The following is a 23,002-nucleotide window of genomic DNA, read 5'->3' as shown; positions in this document are numbered from 1 at the left end:
GCTGGTTTGAGTTTGTTGAATGCCGTTGTTCAGTAGCTTGCCGTTCTTGCAGACAATCCTTGTGAGACGGCGGAATGGATCTGTGAGTATTGGACTTCCCACAGAAACTCACCACCTGAAGACTTCAGAGGAAGATGTAGGCCTAGAGGTAGCCTGGATGTTAGCAACCTTCATGGAGTCAGCTGAAATGCTTGTAGATTGGAGGATGCACCCAAAGAAGTCAATCTGCCCTTGGAGGAAGACACGTTGATCTCTTCTGAAAATCAAACCATGTTCTTTGAGATGTGAGAACCTTCTTGCGAGTATCAGAAGGTGTTTCTTTTCTGATGCTGTATAAATGAGAATGTTGTCTCTCCACATTCATTACTCCTGGAAAACTGGCCGGCACTCCTCTGCTGCTGAGGACACCACAAAACAGAGTCGTTTGTATTGAAAGAGAGACACATCTGAAGAAAATGTTGTTATACAGCATGATTCATCCTCTGATCTTCTTCTGCCTATGTCTCCCTATCTCTCTCCATTATCCCCTTCTACCCACCTCCCTCCTACTCCACTCACTGTCTCTCCTCACTCTCACTGACACTTTCTTCTCAATCCCTCTGATGTCAACCCCCCTCTCTCTCACTCTCCTCTCACTCTCACTCTCTCTCTCTCTACTCCTTACCTCCACCCTCCCATTGTACTCACCACTCATAACCCTTCTCTGCACCGCTACTACTCTACACTCTACACACCACTACTACTCTCCCCTCTCCACGTTACTATTACTCTGTCAACACTATTGCTACTCTCTCCAGACTACTACTCCCCCTCTCCATACGACCACTCTGTCCATACTACTATTACTATCCCCACTGCACACTACACCCCTCTTCTCACCTCTCTCTATGCCCCTCTTCTTACACTAGTACTCCGATATGTTCACCCGCCCAGGGATTTAGAGCCCTGCTCACTCTCCCAATAAACGCAGTCTCACTATTTTCATCACCCTCTCACTTCTCCAATGCACCCTTCTCCATGCACCCCATGGCTACATCCCTCCCTACTATCCTTGACCTCTGCCAACATCCACTCACTCTACCTATTACCCTCACTCCCCTACTCATATCTCCCACTCTTCCCTCCCTTCTACCCTTCCCTTTGCAAACACTCCCTCATTCACTGCTTCACTATCACAAACTGGTACCACGCTCCGTCACAAATGCCTCTCCTTGCACAATGCCTGAGCAATCTACCTCCATGCTCATCTGCACTGTCTGTCCTCCACCTAGTCTCTTGGTCTGCCTCCACCTCCTCTGACTTCACTTGAAGAACGCACGCTCTGCCTTTCCTTTTGACTCCTTTTATACTGTGGTCCTGCTGGATCTGTCTCCCATGCCCCTTCATTGGCTGCAGCATTGACCTGATTCTATGAACCAATCTGTGCCTGTATTTTACCCAGGAGCTGGATTACACTAGTGAGAGGCTTTAAACAACTCTCTAAGCCGCTGCCCCTTTTCCAGTACAATTTTGGAAACCATTTCTGTTTTGGTAGCACTCAGGGCACAGGATGCTTGTTCTCCCTGTTGTTTTCGTCAGGTGCTAGTGAGATTTGTTGCCAATTTGGTTTGGGGAGGGTGTCTAACCGGTCCCACTCCAGCCACTCCTCACTCCCAGTGCATTTTCTGCTGGCCCCCCCATTTGCCTAGGGTCTGTCTGCAGTTGTTAGGTCAGGTGTTGGATGTCTCATTGCTGTCTGGTAGGGAAATTCCAAGTCTATTTCCTGGATGTTCTTTATTCTGTTCTCCAGGTTCTGATCTGGATTTTCTCAGTTGCTCCCAGACGCATTGTGGGAGTTGGAGTTTTGAAATAGAAAAGAGAGAACACTACCCAGAAGAAGTGCTGCAATGCATATTTGGACAGAGCGTGGGCGCAGTATCCACATGCAGAGCACACAAGGGGCTCTCAGAGACTGGGTTCCCTTATTGCCACCCCCAGCCCCAAAAGGGTCATGACCCTGCCACACTATGTAACTCTTATCTTTTCTGGAAAGACATTACTACTCCAATAGAGACACAAACAGACACAGACACAGACACATAAACATACACACACATACACACACACACACTCCAATACACCATTGCATCACTCACTCATGCATAATGCACTCTCGCATTGTATTCATGCAAGGACAAATAAGACATAACTCAGTGACTGCTGGAAATTGAACAACATGTTCCTAAGGTCAATTGAAAAAGTAACATCAACAAAGTGGACCTCGGAAGCAAAGTGCAGACAAGTGCAGTTACTGATGGGAGCTCCTTTTGCAGGATGGTCGGCTATCGGCATCTCACACTTCCACTTATAATCAGACACCAACGCCTGGTGCGCAGAGCACGGAAGCAAAGTGTGGGCACGTGAAGTTACTGCAGTTGGAGCAGGAGTGCTGAAAGTTTCATCAGAGTGAATGAGAGCTCTTCATTCCCACCAACTGAACTCTGAATACTAATTTAGTTTGATTTTGACTTTTTATTTGGTTCTTGTTTTTATAGTGATGCCTACTATAGAACAGCCACACTACAATCTAAGACGTGTCATGGCTCCTGATACTAATGGTTCATAGTGATAATTTCGACAACAAAAATGTCGCAAGTCAAAATTTCGAAAAAAAAATGTCGAAAAAAAAATGTCGACTTTTTTTTTTCAATGCATTTTTTTTTCGAAATGGGGGGGTTCCCCCCAACCCTCCTTTTTTCAATTTTTTTTTGATTTTTCCCTTTTTATTAACTCCCGAACCCCTAAAATAAATATATAATTAAAAAAAACGAAAGTCGACATTTTTTTTTTCAACATTTTTTTGTCGACATTTTTGTCTGTCGACATTTTTTTTTCGAAATTATGACTGCCCAACGATACTAATTATGTGGGCTTGATGGCTACTCCATTGGTCTCTCAGACTGAGGAAAGAGATGTGGAAGACTTGAGGCGCTTACATTTTACTTGTAATTGCAAGACTGCTAACGAGAAGGATAATACACTGGATGGGAAAAAGACCAATTTCTTCGCATTTGAAGCAACTGTGCATGCTCCCATTCCGCTACTTTGAAACTGTCATCTGAGTTAACAGAGACTTTGTCATCTTAAAGCCGTCAAATGACCTTGGAATGAAGAGCAAATAGATGAGGGCCCTAAAAGACATTGAAGATTAATTTGTCCAACTATGTAATAGGGCCTCATTACAACCCATTCGTTAAGGGTTTAACGGCGCCGTCGGCGCCGTTAACCCTTAACGCCTGATTACCATTTTAACGCCTGCTTTTAGCAGGCGTTAAAATGCAAGGCGCTAACCCGCCTTGGTGCTAATTACGGCGCCGTAATTTATGGTGCCGTAATTAGCGCCTTCCCCACTCCCATTATGCCCTATGGGGCAAAAATGGGAATGGGGAAGGGTAAATGGGCAATGGGGATTTACCGCCCCACTCACCTTGGAATGGGGCGGTAAATCTGCCATCCACCATGGTGTAAACAGAGTTTACACCATGGTGGTAAAGTAAGGAACTTACGGCCTGGGTTGTAATAGTCTGAAAAAGGAGTCAGGAGACCGGGACTTAAGATCACTTTCGAATACTCTGGCTTTATTTGGTATATTGTCACAGCATCTACAAGATACTTTGTGTGAATGAAAACCTGTGGCTAATTCAAGGCCAACCAATATAACATCAGCGTTTGTTCAAATGTATCCCTGGATCTTGAGGGACCAGAGACAAAGGGTAATTCCTCAGTGGCAAATAATTCCGTCACCGCCCTGCACTCAGTCTTGCAGTCTCTGGTGAGACTTGACAACATACATGATAAAGTAAAAATTCACTCATACATTTTGAAGGAAATGTCTTCCAACTTCCACTTTATCAAACCACTTACAAAAAGGCATTTGTTCAGTGGCTCAGAGGTTGGATCTGTGACTGAACTTCATAATAATGACCTAGTTGTTAATTAATGAGTAAACAGAAGTGGCTGTGGTTGAAGGTAATGGAGGCTCCCCTAATAAAATAGAGAAGGAACCTACAAAAAAGGGACCTCATCAAAAATGCATAAGGGAAATGAAAAACAATAATGCTCATAAGGTCAAGAGTAGAGGTTCTCGCAAATTGCTAAGAAGATTAAATATTGAAGCCAATTCAATAATAGTGATTCCGGGGGGAGATGAAGTGGCATTAGACACCCAACAACCGGCTAGATAGGACACACAAAAAAAATCCATAAAGGAAAGAAAAAGAAGGGCCAGCCTCTTAAACAGGGAACAAATACTAACTCAACTATCCCTTTCTTAATTAGAGATGAGAACAGGTTGGAAAGGATAAACCCCAAAGAATGTCTACTCATACTCTGACTGAACTAAATGATCATTCATTTGGCGGTGAAATGTATGTTGATGAGATTGTAGAAGTTCTGTATGCCCAACAATGGCTGCAAAAGTAGTATGTCTTCTAAAAGACACTAAAGCGCAGGAGTCTGACCAGAAGGGAAGAACTTCAGGTCTAGTGTCGGAGCCAAATTTGACCAACTCTGACAGTTAACTAAAAACAGAGCAAAGACTGATATTGGGAACTTTGCTGTGATTTCTGAGCAAAATTTGTTTGGACAAAGGGGAATTAGTACTTAATAGAACATCCCTACTTTGTTTATTTTCTATGATTCTTGTAATATGGGCATTGGTCTGAAGGGACATTAACCTTTTTTTTTAAAAAAAAAAATATTTTGAAAAATAAACAATACAAACCAAACTTACAGCATTATTTACAATAAACTCGTGAACATCAATTAACACTCATTACTGCTCCCCAAATCACCCCCTCCCTCAAGAGCTTATTTGCATTTCTAGTTCTGTATCCGCTGCGTGTGGCTGGGTATCGCTTCCTTCCGAAGCTGCAGGATCCACTACTGTACCAAACAGTCCTGTTATTAACATTCTCCAAGCCATCAGGTTACCCACATCTTCCTCCCCGCAATTGCTACATGCCTCCTGCCACACCGTTTCAGCCTCCGCCCATTTTTGCAAGTCCCGCCACCATACCTCTACCCGTGGCTTGTGGCATTGCTTCCAGCCCATAGCTATCCTTCTTTTAGCAAGCACCTATGCCAGGTCCCTCAGTTTCCCAAGGTGTTAAGTGTTCCGTGGTCTGGGAAACCCTCCCAACAGGCAGGCCCAGGCTGTATCTATGTCGAGAGAGACCCCTTTATCCGCTAGTTTCCGTGCCACTTCCCCCCAAAAAGCTTCAATCACTGGGCAAGACCAGAGCATGTGTGTCATATCAGCGTCTTCCTCATCGCATTTTGGGCATGCTTGTCTTCCTGCGTTTGAAAACTTAGATTTTCTCTTCGGGGTCATATAGGCTCTATGCGTTATGTATAACTGTATCTGCTGCAATCTAGCATTTCTGGACACTTTCTTGTGGTATCCTATAGCACGTTCCCACATTCCATCGGTCATCTGTGCCCCCACCTCCGCTTCCCAGTCCAGCCTCAGATGAGTCAAATCCTTCCCCACCTGGGTCATCACCATCTCATATAGTCTAGAGATCTTGTGCCCTCCTTCCGATATGTCATATATTGTTCCCATTAGAACGTCTGGCTCTTCCGCCAGTACAGTCTCTGGCCAGGTTTTGCGAATAGTCTGCACTAGCCTAAGATACGTGACATATTGGCCTCCGTGCAAGCCTGTCTCTTCTCCCAGTTCTTCGAAATCTTTAATAGCCCCTTCTTGCCATATGTCTCCCAATGTGACCAGCCCAACCGATTCCCAATAGGTCCTGATTATCATCCTGAGCTGGTTGTCTCCCCTAGCTAAGGCAACTAGTGGCACCTGTGGGGAACACGGGCATGGGTTCTCCATCAGTTGGCATACTCTGTGCCACATCTCCCACCCAAGCAACAGCATACCCGGGCGTTCTTTCATTTCAAGTCTATGAACCCAGATAATCTCTTTTAGGTAAAACGGGGTGCAGTCCTCCCCAAACAGCCTAGATTCAGGAGTTTCTTCATCAGAGAGCCATTTGGTTACATATTGCAACTGACTGGCTACATAATAGGCCTCAAAGTTCGGCAGCTTTATGCCCCCTCTATCATGGAAGTTCTGTAGCTTCCATAGCGCCCCTCTATTGCGAGTGCTGTGCCATAGGAAGTCCCTACACGTGCTGTTCAGTTTGACAAAAAACTTTTTGGGTATCAAATATGGTATATTACTGAAGAAATGTAACAGCCTAGGCAGGACCACCATTTTGAGCATCGCCCCCCGTCCCATCATCGACAGCGGCAGCTTCTCCCAAAACTTCATATTTGTGCGGATTTTTTTCACAGCCACCTCAGAGTTATGCAAGTGTTCCCCCTCCACAGTATGATATACATCTATTCCGAGGTAGCGGAAGGAATCAGCCGCCCAAGGTACGGACAACACTGGACAACCGTTCCAGAGGGGCTCCTATGTAGCTCCCCAATGGGAACATGCTCGATTTTTGGGGGTTCACCGCTATGCCGGACAGTTCTGCATACTTTTCCATGACCTCTAGAATATACTGAAGATTTTCTTCCGGATATTTCAAATACAGTAGCAAATCGCCAGCATATAAGGATATTAGGTGTTTCTTTCCCCCTGCTTCAATACCGACCATGTCATATTGTTGTCTGAAGTACACTGCCAGGGGCTCTAGGGCCAGAATGTATAACATCGGGGACCAGGGGCACCCTTGTCTGGTGCCTCTACCGAGTTGCCACCTCTCAGATATCACCGATCCTGTGCGTACTCTGGCCAGTGGTTCACTGTACAACAATTTCGCCCACCTAACATAACCCGGCCCCATCCCGTATTCTTCCAGGGTCGCCAGCAACCATGGCCACCTCACTGAGTCAAAAGCTTGACTGCATCTAGGGACACCACCGCCATTTCCCCGTCGCTCCTGTTTCCCTCTTCAATCACCCGGTGGAGTCGCCTGTGGTTGTGGGTTATATTTCTGTTGGGGACATAACCTGTCTGATCCGGGTGTATCAGTTTACTGATGACCCTTCGCAGCCTATTAGCCAAGACCGCCATCAAGATCTTGCTGTCCTGGTTCAACATTGACAACGGCCTATAAGAGCCGCAGCAATGCCCTGGCTTGTTGGGCTTGGGGAGCGGCACGATTAGTGCTTCTCTGAGTGCGTCCGGTAGCCGACCCTTCTCAAAAGACTCATTGAGCATCTCTAGCATAGGGGGAGAGTACTTCTGCTTTATATATTTTGTAAAACTCACCCGGGAATCCGTCCGTACCCGGGGTCTTGCAGGTGGGCAGAGGGTTCTAAAATACGTAGCAGTGTTTTGGTTGGGGGCATATGTATTTATAATGCACACCTCTTTATTCTCTACCAAGGCCTTCAATATGACCAACCTACCCTCCGTGTCCACCACCTCTTGTGTAAGTTGGAGCGGAACGTGCGTTGCCACCCAGACCTGCACTCCCCTAGCATAGGCAGAGTACAGAGAGCCCACTACCGTACCTCTCCACTTCTTCCCCACCAGTTGCAATTTTTGCTGGGTCAGATGTGTTTCCTGCAACAGCGCAATATCAATCCTCTTTCTTTTTAAGTACATCATGACTTTGTTTCTTTTTAAGTAGCTGTTAAGTCCCCTGACATTCCATGTTATGATCTTAAGGTCTCCCATGGCTCATGAGTGTCTTCTTACCTCCAATGTAGCGACTCCCCTTTGCCCACGTGATATAGATACAGCCCTCCATTTTTGCTTGTAGCTTCTCGTACCAGCTCAAACTCCCCATAACTATGTACACGATAAATCCCCAACTTCCCTCCCCTCCCCCCACCCGTCTCTTCCCCAACATCACACACCCCAACTGCTGCCCAGCTCCATTCTCGGAGCTCAGGCACCCCCATGTCTAGCCCTGCAAGCACCAAACGATGCACAGAGCTCAGTAGGGTGAAGTCGCCCTAATGGCCACTTAACTAAAACTGTTGTGGGGTAGAGAGAATCGCTCCGTAAGGCTCCCGTTAATTCAACATTAACCACAGTGCTTATGACATATAGTGCAATAGTCTGACCTTCTCTACTGAAGGCTGCGCAAGCGACTATATTCAAGTCCCACGTGCCGCGCCATCTTGCGGCACCTTCTTCGTGCAGCACTTATCTCTTCCGAGCTCTTTCTCCGTCCGAACTTCTGACTCCTGGGGACATCCTTGCGCATCGAGCCATCCCATGGCATCCTCCGGGGTCTCAAAAAACAAAGTTTTATGTTTATGAATGACTTTCAATTTTGCCGGATACAGTAACATATATTTGTGGCCCGCCTCTCTCAATCTCCGCTTTACCGTCCAAAAGTTCATGCGGCTACGCTGCACAGACAGGGTGTAGTCCGGGTAAGCCGTGATGTTTGCCGCTCCTCGTGTGATCGTTCCTCCCTTACGAAAGTGTTCCAATATCCTCTCCCGGTCACGGTAATTAAGAATTTTGGCTATCACAGGCCTAGGCGGGTTCCCCGGTGGCGGCCTCCTTGTTAGGGCTCTATGTGCCCTTTCCACTGAAAATCCTTGGGATAGGGCTCCTCCGGGTATCTCTTGCAGTAGCATGGATTCAATGAATTCCGTGGGATCGTGGCCCTTCAATCCCTCCGGCAGGCCCACGATGCAGATGTTGTTTCGTCGGGCTCGTCCTTCCGCCTCCTCCGCTCTGCTCTCCAAGTTGCCCACTCTTTGTATCAGGGCGTGCAATTCGGCTTTATGGGAGGCGCAATCCGCAGTATTCGGGCTAACTTCCTTCTCAAGGGACTCCGTGCGCTCCGCCAATTCCCTGACATCCTGTCGGAGTAGGTTAACGTCCTCCTGCACCTCTCCGACCTTGAGGTCCAGTGCCGTTTTTAGTTCAGTGACGGCTAGTTCGAGTTTAGATTCCCAGGCCGCCCTTAGGTCCGCAGTCGCAGCCAGGATTTCTTGGTTGACGCCCAAAGTCGTCATGCCACTTGCAGGCAGCTTTTCCCTGCTCTTGGTAATGTCTTGACCCGGGGACGTCTTAGCGAAGTCGTCTAAGGTGGGCTGTTTCGCCTTCGGCCTCACCGTTCTATTCGACATGACCCAGAGGACCTGTATTTTGCACAAGTGACAAATGTGCACTCAGTACACCCCTTTCGCTAGGTCACCGTACGGCCTGCTTCTTCTTTTGTTCCGGACATTGGTCGGCCATTTTGTGTCATCTTTCGTCTCCGGTGCTCCTTATCTCTTCCGCACCGATCTCTGCCGCCGTTCTTCCTGCACCATCCAGAAGTTCACCATGCATAGCCCAATCATTCACACACCGGCATGTGTATTTTCAGCGGTCGACGGCCCATCACGCACTTTTTTGCCCGGATCGTTGCAGGATCTCGGGAGCTCCTCAAGATCGCGTCCTCCTACATGGCCCTAGTAGCCACGCCCCCCCTGAAGGGACATTAACCTTGACGAATTTCTGGATAACATTTGCCGGCGGTTCATTTAAATTTAAACATGATTTTTTACTTAATTTTGAGTGAAATCAACACTTTAACATTTGGTACAGATTCATTTCAATTGAATGAGGCTCTAAATAGTCAAAGAGAATTACAAGAGCAGACATCTGATAGTGTGAAGGGGAGACGGCCTCATAAAGATATAGGCCAAGATTCACAGAGTGTTTTCCAATGTGGTTTTGCCATTCTAAAACACTTCTGTGAATTAGGCCCATAGTCGGTAAAGACAGTCCAACCTGTACCGTTCTAGAAGAGATAGGTTAGTTAGCATTGCCTATAATCAGGAGGTGGTTGAGGAAGATGGAGTTGGTTGGCCCTGGCTGCCAATTTTTTTTTTACCCCAAACACACTAAGGAATGTGGTCTAAAAATAGTGCCTACGAACTCTTAATGGTTCAATAATTTTTAGATCTAACCCCTATAAATTATGCATATACGTTGCTTTTAAATCTCATTACAAGAAGTTTGGCTTCTTAGTATTTCACTTCTAGTTGGATATACCATGTTTTGGAAAAAGTCAGAAAAGGTTTGAGGGGAAAACCTTTGGGGGCAGGGGCTGGGTCTACACATAGGAGTGGATAATTCCCCTGAGCCTTTCACTAAGGGAGTGGTATACAGACTGCAAAGCCTTATTAGCAGTCATTCTTAAATGTGACAGCATTATTTTATTACTGGCTAATTTTTATTGGAAACCTGTGGTGACCACAGAAAAATACTTAATGACTGCTTTAGACACATTGCTGTTAGATTGGTATGGTTCTACGGGCTCAAATTATATTATTGTGGCAGGTGGTTTTAAATGTAGTTGCCTGGGTTCCTAATGAGACATGTGGATATTTGGAAATCTTTAATGGTATGCAGACAAATAATAAAGGTACTGCCTACTTCATGATGCTGGCCAATTGGCAATTATTTCAAATTAATCGCAACGTGCCAGGTGATCATCCAGGCAGTACTTCCTGGAGGAGAGGAGTGTGTGTCTCTACTATATATTATATTGTATTGTTTATTTATATACCGCCTATACACTTGAGAGTGTTTAAAGGATAGTTCCGGGACTTTTTTTTTATTGTTCCTATGGTTCGGCCATGTGTTTTTAAGCATAAATCGGTAGATCGTAGAAAACTTTCCTATGGACCTTACCCGACTTTTCGTCCATTAACGCACTCGAAAACATCCGCCATTTTATGATAATCCTATCATTTCCCCCCATCGCCCTGGCTCACCTGCTTTTGCGGCACTAAATCAAATCCCCCGCCCCTGAGCCTGACATCAGCAGACGCGTACCGCCCATTTCCCGTTTCGTGTCAACAATCGCTGCGCCTCAGCTAATGAAGTGTCGCCATGGAAATGGCAGGACTCCTCTTTCCTCAATAAGTATAAACAGACCGTTTCACAACACACAGCAGCAGATTTTCGAATCCATTCCTCTCTCTGTGTTACTTTGAGTATTCTGTGACTCGTTTCTGTGCTCTGGTCAGCTACCTTCGTTGATTGTAGCCCGTGTGAACAGATACCAGTACCACCGCTATAAATTATTTTACTTTCTTTACCACATAATGGCTACAATAATGCCGTATATGTACGAGCCCGAGTACACCGAGGAAGAACTACTGGAAAGGCAAGCACGCGAAAACGATGGGGATTCGGACGGCAGTTGGGAGGACCAGTCAACGGATGAAGAGCCTGGACCATGTCGCATGGACGGCGTCTCCACTTGGTGCACGTGCAATCGATGCGAGCTAATGCCAACTGAGGAGGAGAACTGCTGCTGCCGAGAAAACTCGGGATGCCTGGCCTACATTTCGGAAGGCGAGCCAAGTCCGCAATGCATCACTGAGCTGCCAGAGTTCAGGGAAGCCTGCCTCTCACGGACCGTGTTGAGGATGATGATGGTGCTTACGCACGAACTTCGCGGCACTGTTCGTCCGCGTAATCCGAGTAACGAGTAAGTATACTCTCGTTGTGATGTCAGTGATGCCACTACTATGTCATGGTCGTCTCCCACATATAAAATTACATCTACATATCATTCGAATGCATGTAAATTGGTTCCATATTGTGCATTTTCTAGATAGAATTTTTTTCAAAGAAGAATGACATTTTTTACCTGAATCGACAGTGATAAGAAAGTTTTGTCATTTTAATACAGTTTGCATCTTTCATTTTCACAGGTGGTACAGGCTGGTGGCCTATCGTTGCTTCACTTGGTGGCTTCACGGGAGGCTCGGACACCGCGTTCGGAGAGTAATACCTGCCTGTGCGGTACTTGCCATTAGACAACATTTCCCCAGCGACAGTGGACAATACCGCGGATTTTCCCTGGATGTGCTGCAACCGCAAATTTACAATGTGTAATGTTTATTATTTATGTTCAATTGAAATTAAGATCCAAAATAAAACCCAATATATATTTTAACAATGGTTGTTTTGATTTGTTCAAGCGTTGGCAATAAAAGGAAGGCCGTTGTATTTTATTGATACAAAACATGGTTATAGGTAAATATGGTTGATCATAATAAATCATCCTTTTGGGCACCGGGTACAGAGATGACCACCTCTGGCCCGTGCCGCCTTGCCACCACAGGCCAGCCTGCTGCTGACTAACTGCCTAGGCATCCAGGGTCTCCAGGGTGAACTGCACCCATATATTCTCCTGGGAGGGTGAGGTATTTATAAACTCACCCCCCTGCCTTCCATGTACTAGATCCTGCAGCCAGCCTCTTACATGCAGTTAGATGGCCTCTCCTTGGTGAGGCCCTGCGGCAAACGAGTCTTGTCTGCACGACCACCGCCCCAATCCACCCCCGCCCTATCAAAGGCAGTTTGCACCGGGGTACTTGTGCTGGCAACTGGAGCAGTCAGGGAGCGATAAAGGCCAAGAGGTGCCAAAGACCATGTACACTTCAAAGTGGTCTACAGAGCATGGGTTGTTGTTCCCATGTCTACCTCCAGACCCCGTGTCTCCTGCCAAGCATCCCCCCTCACGCTGGACGGCCCCCTGCAATCCACATAAGTGTGTCTCCATTCACGAGTCTTCCTGTGTCTTGTCTGCACGACCACCGCCCCACGGAATTCTGCCACACAGGAGATTTGGAGGTGTTCCACAATATGTGCCTAAAGTACAGGCCAAAACGATTGCATTTTGGCATGGAGGGCATGATAAATCGGACTCTTTTAGCGGTCTTGGCACATAACCATAATGTCGGCCGTCAACAAAGTAGGACGACCGGAACTTTAGGGACGCTTCGCTACAATAAGGCCTTCACTAAAAGAAGTAAACAATGGGTGATCAAACCAGTGTTTGAGGATATGCAATATGAGTTTATTGAGAGACTTATTGTTGACGTCCTAGATAGGCACATAAATGGAGTTGTGAACGAACCTGTGCAGGTGACAACTGCATTGCCACCCAACATTGCCTCTGTTCCATGTCCACCTAAAGAAGAGCTCATTGAGAAATACACATCACGGTTTAAATGATTGTAATTTGATTGTCTGTTCTCTCGAGTCTCCTCATGTCGCAGGCCCATTGAATATGTTTATATATCCAACCTTGTTCATTTGCGCATTAAATTAAACCAAACAGTAATATAAATGATTTTTCCAAAAATATAGAATGTCTCCGTATTTATGGTTCTGTGGGGCAGCAAAGCACGCAGACAAAATGCAAAGATGGAGTGTAAATTTCAAGTCCTGTAAGACGGCCTTACACTGAATGTAGCTAACTAGGAATGTGTGTTCGTTCAAAGTGAAGGTCAGCTGCTTTGATTTTTTCTCGGGTGCCAGAATGGCCCAAGACTCAGTATAAGGTTCTATTGTTATTTGACCTTGACAGGCCGGGACCACGTAAGAAACGATAATGAATATAATTTCAGAAACGAAAGCCATTTCATGTTCGTTCATTAGAAGAAATAAAATGTCGGCATAGAAGGAGTGGTATTTCGGGGCTGCCCTACGCACAGACACAATGGAAAATGCAAATATAATGTAAGTAACTCTTTAGATGAGTTTATACCGCAATTTAATTACTATACAGTAGCTTTAAAGACGGGTTAAGTTGTACTTGTTCATTCTATGTGGCATATTGTTTTGTACCGCGCACTATCTTGGGGAGAACCGTCTCCTTTTACGGAAGCACCTCCAAACCTTCCTCTTTGCTTCTGCTTTCTCTCTCCCTTTCCCCTGCTACAACTTGTCCACTGTCTGCGACCTCGGTCCTGGGCCCTTCCACTCTCCACCTGCACTCCCTGTCAACCCCTGCACTGGGGGACTGTCTCAGTATCCTACAGCCCCCCTTGACGTATAAAACCCAGTTGCACTGTCCTAGCTATGAAATAATTTCCAGACCTAATATATAAAATGAATAATTTTAATAAAGATCTGATGGTGAGACTAATTTCCTTTTTTTATGTTTTTCAAATAGATACATCGTCCATTATTGTCTGTGTCACGAGTACCAGACACCGGCGGATGGGTTTTTTAACCGCCAGTTGCTTCTCCGCGTGAACAACGTTAGCACCCTGACCATTTTGTGGGACGATCGCCAAGTACAAGTATGCCCTTACGTGGTACTAACGGCTAGATGCAACATACAGACCGTTGTGGTGCCCTAGTGCCTCGTTGTTGGAATAGCCGTGCGATTATCAGTGCGACCGAAGAGCTTATTTTATCGTAAACCAACACCCTGTCTACTGCACACGAACATCGCTTGCCTCAAGACGAAATATTTTGGATCGAGAGCAAATAAAAATTCATTTATCTAAGACCCTGTGTACAGCAAAGGAACATCGTGTGCCTCGAAATGAACTTTTCGGAACGTGAACAAATAAAAATGCAAATCGCTGAATATTCTCAAAACATTTGATGTCAAATAAATGTACTTTGCCAAATGTACAATCTTGCTGTTTGCTTTTAAACCACTGTTTCATATTCCGAATTGTGGCGCTGTATTGTGAGATGATCTAAGACCCTGTGTACAGCAAAGGAACATCGTGTGCCTCGAAACGAACTTTTTGGAACGTGAGCAAATAAAAATGCTAATCGCTGAATATTCTCAAAACATTTGATGTCAAATAAATGTACTTTACCAAATTTACAATCTTGCGGTTTAATTTAAAAGTACAGTTTCATATTCCCAATTGTGGCGCACTGTGTTGTTTGAGCTCATCTGTGTTGATTTCCTGGTTCTGTGTGGAGTCGCGTAGAAGACGCCTGGGCGCGTTTGCCTACGCAGCTCAGTCACGTCACGGATAGAGGCGGGGAATATGAATGTTTTGATCAAGTCTGTTTCTGGGGCGGGGGATTTGATTTAGTGCCGCAAAAGCAGGTGAGCCAGGGCGATGCGGCAAGTGAGAGGATTATCATAAAATGGCGGATGTTTTCGAGTGCGTTAATGGACGAAAAGTCGGGTAAGGTCGATAGGAAAGTTTTCTACGATCTACCGATTTATGCTTAAAAACACATGACCGAACCATAGGAACAATAAAAAAAAAGTCCCGGAACTATCCTTTAAAAGCGCTCAAGGAGGGTGGGAACAGGAGAAAGACAACAGTCGCTCACAGCCCTTGAAATTCAAAGACGATAATAGTCTGCACAAGCAGAGTAAGTGCGTAAGATACATTTAACCGCTGAGGCACAGCAAATAGGCATGATGGCGATTTTGCAGTTTTATCATTAAGGGGAGAAGACAAGGGAGAACATACAGTCAATCATCGGGCACGTTGCGTTTGGGTCCGCAAGTGCATAGAAGGTCACAGAGAGGGGTAGGTCAAGTGCACCCAGTAGGCAGAGACTGGGGTAAGTGCAGGGAGAGACATACTCTTGGGTTATTCTAAGTGCAGTGAGGTGGGTGGGAGTAAGGCCCTGAAGCAAGTGCGAGAGAGGACTGGTGGGGGTGCCTGGGACCGGTGAGACTCGGAAGTACACCAGGCGGCCAGTCAGCAAGCTGTAAGGAAGAGGAAAAGAGAGATGGAGAGGGCAGAGGGCTCGGTTAGCAGGGTAAGGAAAGAGCGAAGGAAGAGGGGAAGAGGAAGGTCTTGAGGAGTTTCCAGAACTTAAGAAGGTCAGACTCAAGATGGAGGGCGGCGGGGAGGCTATTTCAGAGGGAGGCACCTGCTGAGGGTAAGGATCTCCCTCCAAATCTCTGCTTGGAGAACCGGCTCACTCAGAGAAGGTTGGAGGCAGACGAGCGGAGGGCCCTTGAGGAACAGTATTTAGGTAGGCAGCATTCCAGGTACGTAGGCCCCCGGCCCCAGAAAGCCTTGTGGACAACGCAGAGGGTCATGAACTTGATCCTTGCACCGGAAAGATGCAGCCCCTGGGCTTGAGGCCAAGGATAAGTCTCGCTGTTCTGTTCTGGATGTGTTGCAGGGGGCGCAGGGCAGAGAAAGGGAGCTTGAGAAAGAGGCTATTGAAATAGTGCAGCCTAGAAAGAACCAAGGCTCTGAAGACAGGAAGCCACTGGGGGAAAGTGAGAAAAGGAAGAGTACCTCTAAGGAGGTGAAGATGATAGTTAGACATTTTACAGATGTCAGAGATGTGAGAGGAGAAGAAGAGAGTGTAGTCGAAGATAACCCTGAGGGTTGTTTGCCTCGCAGGTGGGTGCGGGCGCAGGGCCAAGGGAGGCCGGCCAGAGCGAGAGTGGGAAGGCAGGAGTAGGGGTGCCGATGAGAACAATCTCAGTCTTAGTGGTGTTGAGGCAGAGGTCGTTTGCATCACACCATGACTGAATAGCAGACAGACATTCAGGTATGAGCGAGGAGGAGGAGGGTAGCCTGAAAGATAGTTGCGTGTCATCCACGTAACATTGGAAGTTAGGGGTGAAAGTAGCAATCATCACATGTCCCAAGGCAGCCATATAGACTTTGTAGAACCAAGGGGAGAGGTTATATCCCTGGGGACAACCACAGGTTGAGAGAGCAGTGGTCAAGAGAAACGCTCCAAGTTCCACCTTTGATGGGTGGTCGGAGAGAAAGGAGATTAACCAGACCAGAGCTTGACCTGTGATTACCAGGGTGTCACAGAGACATGCGATCAGGATGTTGTGGTTAACCGTAGAGAGGTCAAAGAGAATGACAGAGGGAGGAGTGTTTGTATAAAGTTTTGAGAGCAGGTCTTCACAGGTGTTCAGAAGAGCAGTTTCCATGCCTCTGGATGCGCTAAAGCCAGACTGATGGTCATGGAAACAGCCAACAGATTCAGTGTGAAGGGTCAGTTAAGTGATAGCCAATTCCTCCAGGAGTTTGCCCAGGAAGGGAGTGATAGAAATAGGGTGGTAGTTTCCGGAATGGAGGGATCAGCAGAGGGTTTCTTGAGCAGAGGGTGCACAAGGGAGTGCTTAAGAGCAGTTGGGAAAACTCCAGTGGAAAAGGAGGGATTGCAGAGATCAGACAAGGCTGGGGCAAGGATGTCAATATTGTCCTTAATGGTTTTAGAGGGACAGGGGTCCACCTGTCTGCATGAGGCCTTCATAGACTGTACTTGTCTGGTGACCTCATCAGGTGTGATGGGTAAGAGAGGAGAGGGTGAGAGGAGGGGGGTGCAAGGTTGGTTCAGGTGTTAGTGTATGCTGTGTGGTGGAAAAAAGGGAGGAAAGGATGTCTTGGGTTTTAATGATGAAGTGAGCAGTCAGGGCCGAGCAAAGGTCCTAGGTGGGTGTGACAGAAGAAGAGGCTGGTGCAGGATTGGCCAGTTCCTTGCAGACTTTGAAAAGCTTGGCCATGTTGTTTGATGCCGCAGAGATGCAGGCTTGAATATAGACTCTTTTCTTGGAGCGGATGCAGAGTCGATATTGCCTTTGAAGAAGGCTGCAGGCTAGTTTGTCAGATGGTCATGCCGATGAGTTCCATTTCCGCTCAGCTACCCTACATTTGCGTTTAAGGGCAGCCAGATTGGAGTCGTACCAAGAGCTGCACTTTTTGAAAGGCTCAAGTCGGACAATCATGGCAGGGGCAAGAGTGTCAAGAGTGTTGGAGATAGAGAGGTTGAGGTTAGCGAGGGCTGTGTCAGGGTGGGAGTCAGCCATAGGAATGGGAGGAGGAGAGTAGGTGGAGGCAAAGGCAGCCACTGTCACTTTTTTCATGGGTCTGTTGACTATGAAGCCAAGCAGCAATGCCGAGTGTATTGCTACAAGAGGTGAGGAGACTGTCAGGTGTTGAGAGAAGAGAGTGGTCAGTCCAAGAGAGAGAGGCAGTGAGAGGCGTAGAGAGAGGGATGTCAGTAGAGATGAGAACATCCAAGGTGTGGCCTACAGTGTGAGTGGGGCCAGAAGTAGGATAGATAGGAAGAGAGAGTCGCATAGGTTTGCGGAAAGATCCTGAGGAGTCAAGAGAGTCCAGATGGATGTTGAGATCACCCATCAGGAGGAGTTGAGAGGAGGAGGAGAGTAACGAGGATGCCAGGTCAGCCCATTCTGGGAGGATGAGAGGAAATGAGTGGACTGTCCTGGAGGCCAATAGAAGGTGGCCAATAGATAATTTATTTGCCATAAAATCGATTTTTTTACTTCATTATTTCATTATACATCCAAGAAACAGATATAGTGATCATGCCTACATAATCCTGAAGATTTAATAATTCGATAGTTATCTTAGGAACATCAAAAAGTTTATCATCAAGGTACTAAAGTGAAATGGTCCAGGGTCACATGAGAGACATTTTTCAGTAAGGTGGCCCAAATGGAATATCCTGATTTATTGAGGGGTCTAAGAGGGAATTTCATTATTTTCAATTATAACTACTTATTGGAAGAATGGCTATCCTCCCTTTCCCTTAATATTTAACCTCCAAGCAGTAGCCTTTACTGCATGACCATACATTTGACATTGAGGTCCTATTGGAAAAGAGGCTACTGAGGAAAATCATCAGAGTGATAAATAAAGATCATACCTTAGGACAAGGAGAAAAAGAACAACATGTGAGGAGGCATAAACAAAAGTACAAAAATCGGATGATTCAACATAAAGCACTTATGAATTAGACACATAGGGGGTCATTACGAGGTAGGAGGTAACCATGCCACTATTAGCAGCATGGCTACCCTTACCAGGCCATTCCGTCTTTGGAGGGCCCAGTAATTCCTCATTCAAGGAACCCAGACCCGGTACATCCGCATTCCCATTCGAGTGCCCGTAGGGCTCAATGGGAAGGGGAAGCATGTTAAAACCAGGTAAAACCAGGCGTCCTTAGCGGGTCCCACAAGCAGAACTTGTAATGAGGCGGTAAGGGGTTGACGGCTCCGGCACCTTTACCGGCACCATTAACCCCTTACCGTCAGGGTCGTAATGCCCCCAATAGTATTGACATGCCCAAAGTGCTAAGCTTGAAACATTCCAAAAGATTTTGGCAATGTAGAACTAATATGGGTAGGATGCAGAATGTCTTACAGACTAATCCTGTCTCAGAGACTAATCGGAAAAAAAAATTTGAAGGGAAATTTGGAACATCTGTTGCACTTGAAACAGACTTTTCTTATGGGTATCTAACAGTTTGCAGGCAGAGACAAACTAAAGAAGATATTGAGACTCGGACCGCAATAGGCACTGTAGGTCTTTTGAATTTCATTCTTAAAGGGGATCCATCATTATGGTCAGAGTTATTAATTGCACTGTTCTCTGAAATAAGATTGGAATGTAGGCTTCCAGTGACCTGGCATAAGAGCTTTATCGTTCCAAAATATAAAAAGGATGAGTGTTCAGAACCTGATAACTATCGCTCCTTGGACACCCCCAGCAAAATGTTTGCCTCTTTGGTTTTGGCAGAATTGGAAGATTGGTTTGCAAAATCCTACTTCTTGTCGATCTTCCAAACTGGCTATAAGAAAGGGATAGGAAATTATCTTAATGGTTTTATTATGAAGTTACTTGTTTCCAAGGCATTCCAAAAAAAAAATATGTAGATCTAAGTGCTGCATTTTACTGTATGAATAGGCAAAAACTGTGGAACAAGCTCTGGAATTGGGGCATACAGATTTATTAAAAATTATTATACAGCTATAGTCTGATACTGTTATTAGAGTGTGACTCAACTCAAGAGGAGCCTACACCAGAGATATCAATTTGTGGATCAACATTAATAAGACTGCTGTAATAGTGGTGACCTCCTCCAAGACACAGGTTAAGAATAATGGGGATATTTCCGAGAAACTCATAGCAATAGCCCAGTGTTTCACTTATCTTGGTTTCCCTGTCAACAAGTAGCCTAGTAAAAAATTAGTTTTATCTAGCCTACAAAATAAACTATCACCACTAGTGGCACAGAAGAAGACAATCAGAAGTAAATACAATGCTTTTTCCATTATACCTCTGTTGAGGTTTTACAAGTCAAAAATAATTCCAGTGACAATGTATGGTTTGGAAGTAAGTAGACATGGTTGAGGATAAACTTGAAGGTCGAATTTGGAAGAAACCTAAAAGCGGACTCATGTGTGTCCCAATAACTTGTTCCATGTAGAATTTAGGCCTCCAGTCTGTTTATACTAAAGTCACTGTTTAAAAAAAGATGATTCTTCAGAAAATGTTAAATCCCCTCAAAAAGATGCTGTAAGAGGTTCTCAATACTATTTTAAGGAAAGGTTCCTCCCTGCCTCTGAAGCACTTTGTAACAGAATGTATATATATACTTAGGGCCTCATTCCGAGATTGGAGGTAGCCATGGCGCTATTTGCGCCATGGCTGCTTCCAATACCGTGTCCAGCACCGGTCTTGTTCAATGGGAATTTACTGGTGCATTCCGACCCTGGAGGGACCGGTAAATCCCCATTGAACAAACCATTCCCCATTCCCATTTGAGCCCCCATAGGGCTCAATGGGAATGGGGAAGTAGCTAATAACGGTACTGCAATTTGCGGTACCGTTATTAGCGCCCTGGTCCTGTAGCGGGACCCGTAAAGAACGTGTGGTCAGACCACACGTTCTTTAAGGTTCCCGCTAAGGGACCTCGGAATTGGGCGGTAAGGGATTACCGGCACCGGTCTCCTTACCGGTGTCCGGTAACCCCTACCGCCCAACTTGTAATGACCCCCTTAATGATATAGGGTCCTCCAAATAATTGCTAATGAATGATCCAGGAAAGGTAAAAGATAAACTGATTCTGCATAATTGGGTAAAACAAACTTTGGAGAATGATAGGTTATATAAAGAATATAGACATATTTAATCTTCCTAACATCTTGTGAACTTCCCAGATGGGAAATATACAGCTTCATGCAATTTAGGTTTAATATATTGCACCCTTTTGATGTAATGGGCCCGTGAAGGGCCATTCCCAGGGACCCGTGAAGATGTCATCTGTGTAAATGATCAGATGCATTGGACACATTGAAACATCTTTTTATGCATTGTCAAGCTACACAAATTATCTGATTCAGGTTTTTTAAGAGATGTATTAATGATCCTTCGAAAGTAAACCCAAACAACCTACGGCAACAGCTGCCATACAATTTAGTCATATTATTTATTACCTTTTAGAAGAAAAGGTGTATTTATTGTGATTTTGCGATCTCAGAATTTGTAATTGTATGAATTGAAGGATTGTGTGTTTTCTCTTGAAAATTCTACTTTTCTGAACATTGAATGTGATTACATTTTTTTAATAATGATAGTATAAACATTTTTATCTAACACACATATATGAATAACAAAAAGAAAGTAACAGCGAGGAGAAACACAGCATATTCTCTTAGAAGCAGCCAATAAAGTAAGTGCAAAAGGAAAAGGCTTCATGTGGCAACTTGAAGTCAAAGTTACTATGGACAATTAGAACCTGTGGAGTGGAGCCATCCACTCAGGAGACAAGGAATGTGTGCTGTATTTGTCAGTATAAGGCAGTGTCCAATCCTGCCTCATGAGCCACTCCCTGAGCCCCCATGTATTGTTTGTTCTACAAAACAAACTGCCTGCTACCCCCTTTCTCCATGATTCCCTGACCCTCATTAACCAAGCACCTTCTCCTCTATTACTCCCATCCCAACCCGTCCCCATTTCATTCTCTTGTCTGACTCCAGCAACTGCAATGCTGCATGCCCCTGCCCTTCAAGACGCTGACATGAAAATGGTAAAGGGACAATGCCTCATTACCAGTTCACATTCAGCCATCTTGTTTTGAATTTTTTTAATGGGAAATCAGCATGTGTGAGTTATGCAAAGCCGCTTTCCATTAAATAGTGCTGCAAACTGTTAACACTGCAGGTCGAAGACCTGATGTGCTTTTAGTGTTAACTACCTCAATTTGCAGTTTGCTTTGGCACTAACAGTCTGCCAACCTGAGCCAAGGCCCTCACTTCGCTTGGCCCTTCAAACGCTCGGGTTGGCAGGCCATTATTGCCAATGCGCACCCTACAAGATTATTAAAGAGCCTGAGAAATAACAACTGCTGCTCACTAAGAGGCAAAGATTAGAGTTTTGGATCAATTGAAAAAGCTTTAATTTAAATACATCTTGAATAAAATTATTGTATGCTATCTTGTGGCTTGCATCCTAACTTCATATGAGGTATCTGGCTTCAATTGGGACCACTTTCCTTCTTGACTTTGTGCTTTGTAAATCCCATACATACATAATTTCCCGGGAGGATAGCTCAGTGGCAACATGCTCGCCTTGGAAGCCAGATGACACGAAGCAACACAGGTTCGATCACCGGGTCCGTGCTTAGAAATCTCTAGGTATTAAGCGCGTTATGAATATGCAACTAAGACAACAACAAAAAAAACAAATTCTGTAACAGCGCCTCGATGCCCCTGGGCTGTGTGAGTGCTTTAAAAATGCAAATAAATAAATTAAATAAATAATTTCAAGAAATCAACACGCTACCCCCCTTACCCACTACATACATGCAAAAATACATACTTCAGGTTAATATATTAAACAGGAAAAGGCATTCTCTTAATTGAAATATACTGTGTGACATTTCCCAATTCAATTTTTTTTATCGCCAATCAAAAATAAAATTCCGAAGTACAATAATATTTTTTTCAAAATACAAATAAGTGTGTAATATTTATTCATTTACTTAATAAAGAAAAACTCTTTTGAAAATGTAAATTCACCTTCGTTATCGGGTACCATGGTAACTGTGAAAGATGTATGTGGAAAGAGGTTTGCCGTGTTCCGGTTTGTTCCTTTAGTTGAAAAAGTGTTCCCGGAGAAGCTTATTCCATGCATGTCAATCTCTGTGCCCATGCCAATCATGTGCCACGAAATAGTATCTCCTTTGCACATATCCAGCCCAGGTTGGTTGCCGTACATGTAGCCATTTATAGCTGGAAAGGGGTTTACAGAAAGTACACAGACATATATTTTAGAAGCAGTCAAATATGTGGTAAAGCATATAATCGCTGCCATAAAATTATGAGGTAAACTCGTCAGAAGATGGGATTGTGGTGGTCTGGTATAGATTTGGATATATGTTCACATTTTTGGTTATTGTGTGTTTGTGGCACCTGCAAAGTAATGTGTGACTGTCTGTATAACATCTCAAGTGCTCTGTAAAATTGGCACT

At 45.1% G+C, this 23,002-nt stretch overlaps 1 protein-coding gene across 1 annotated transcript in view; it reads right to left on the bottom strand.

Moving 5' to 3' along the window:
• The window catches only part of CP (ceruloplasmin), a 536,222-nt gene that overhangs the window by 206,572 nt on the left and 306,648 nt on the right, over positions 1-23,002 (bottom strand). The window contains exon 11 of the mRNA XM_069618363.1: positions 22,551-22,763. Coding sequence (XP_069474464.1) covers positions 22,551-22,763 — 213 coding nt within the window. The remainder of the gene's footprint in view (positions 1-22,550; positions 22,764-23,002) is intronic.

This window comes from Ambystoma mexicanum, chromosome 10 (genome assembly GCF_040938575.1).
Source record: "Ambystoma mexicanum isolate Mex_15411 chromosome 10, UKY_AmexF1_1, whole genome shotgun sequence".
NCBI lineage: Eukaryota > Metazoa > Chordata > Amphibia > Caudata > Ambystomatidae > Ambystoma > Ambystoma mexicanum.
The sequence above is the reverse complement of the archived record's forward strand: the minus strand, read 5'-3'. Positions and strand labels throughout refer to the sequence as shown.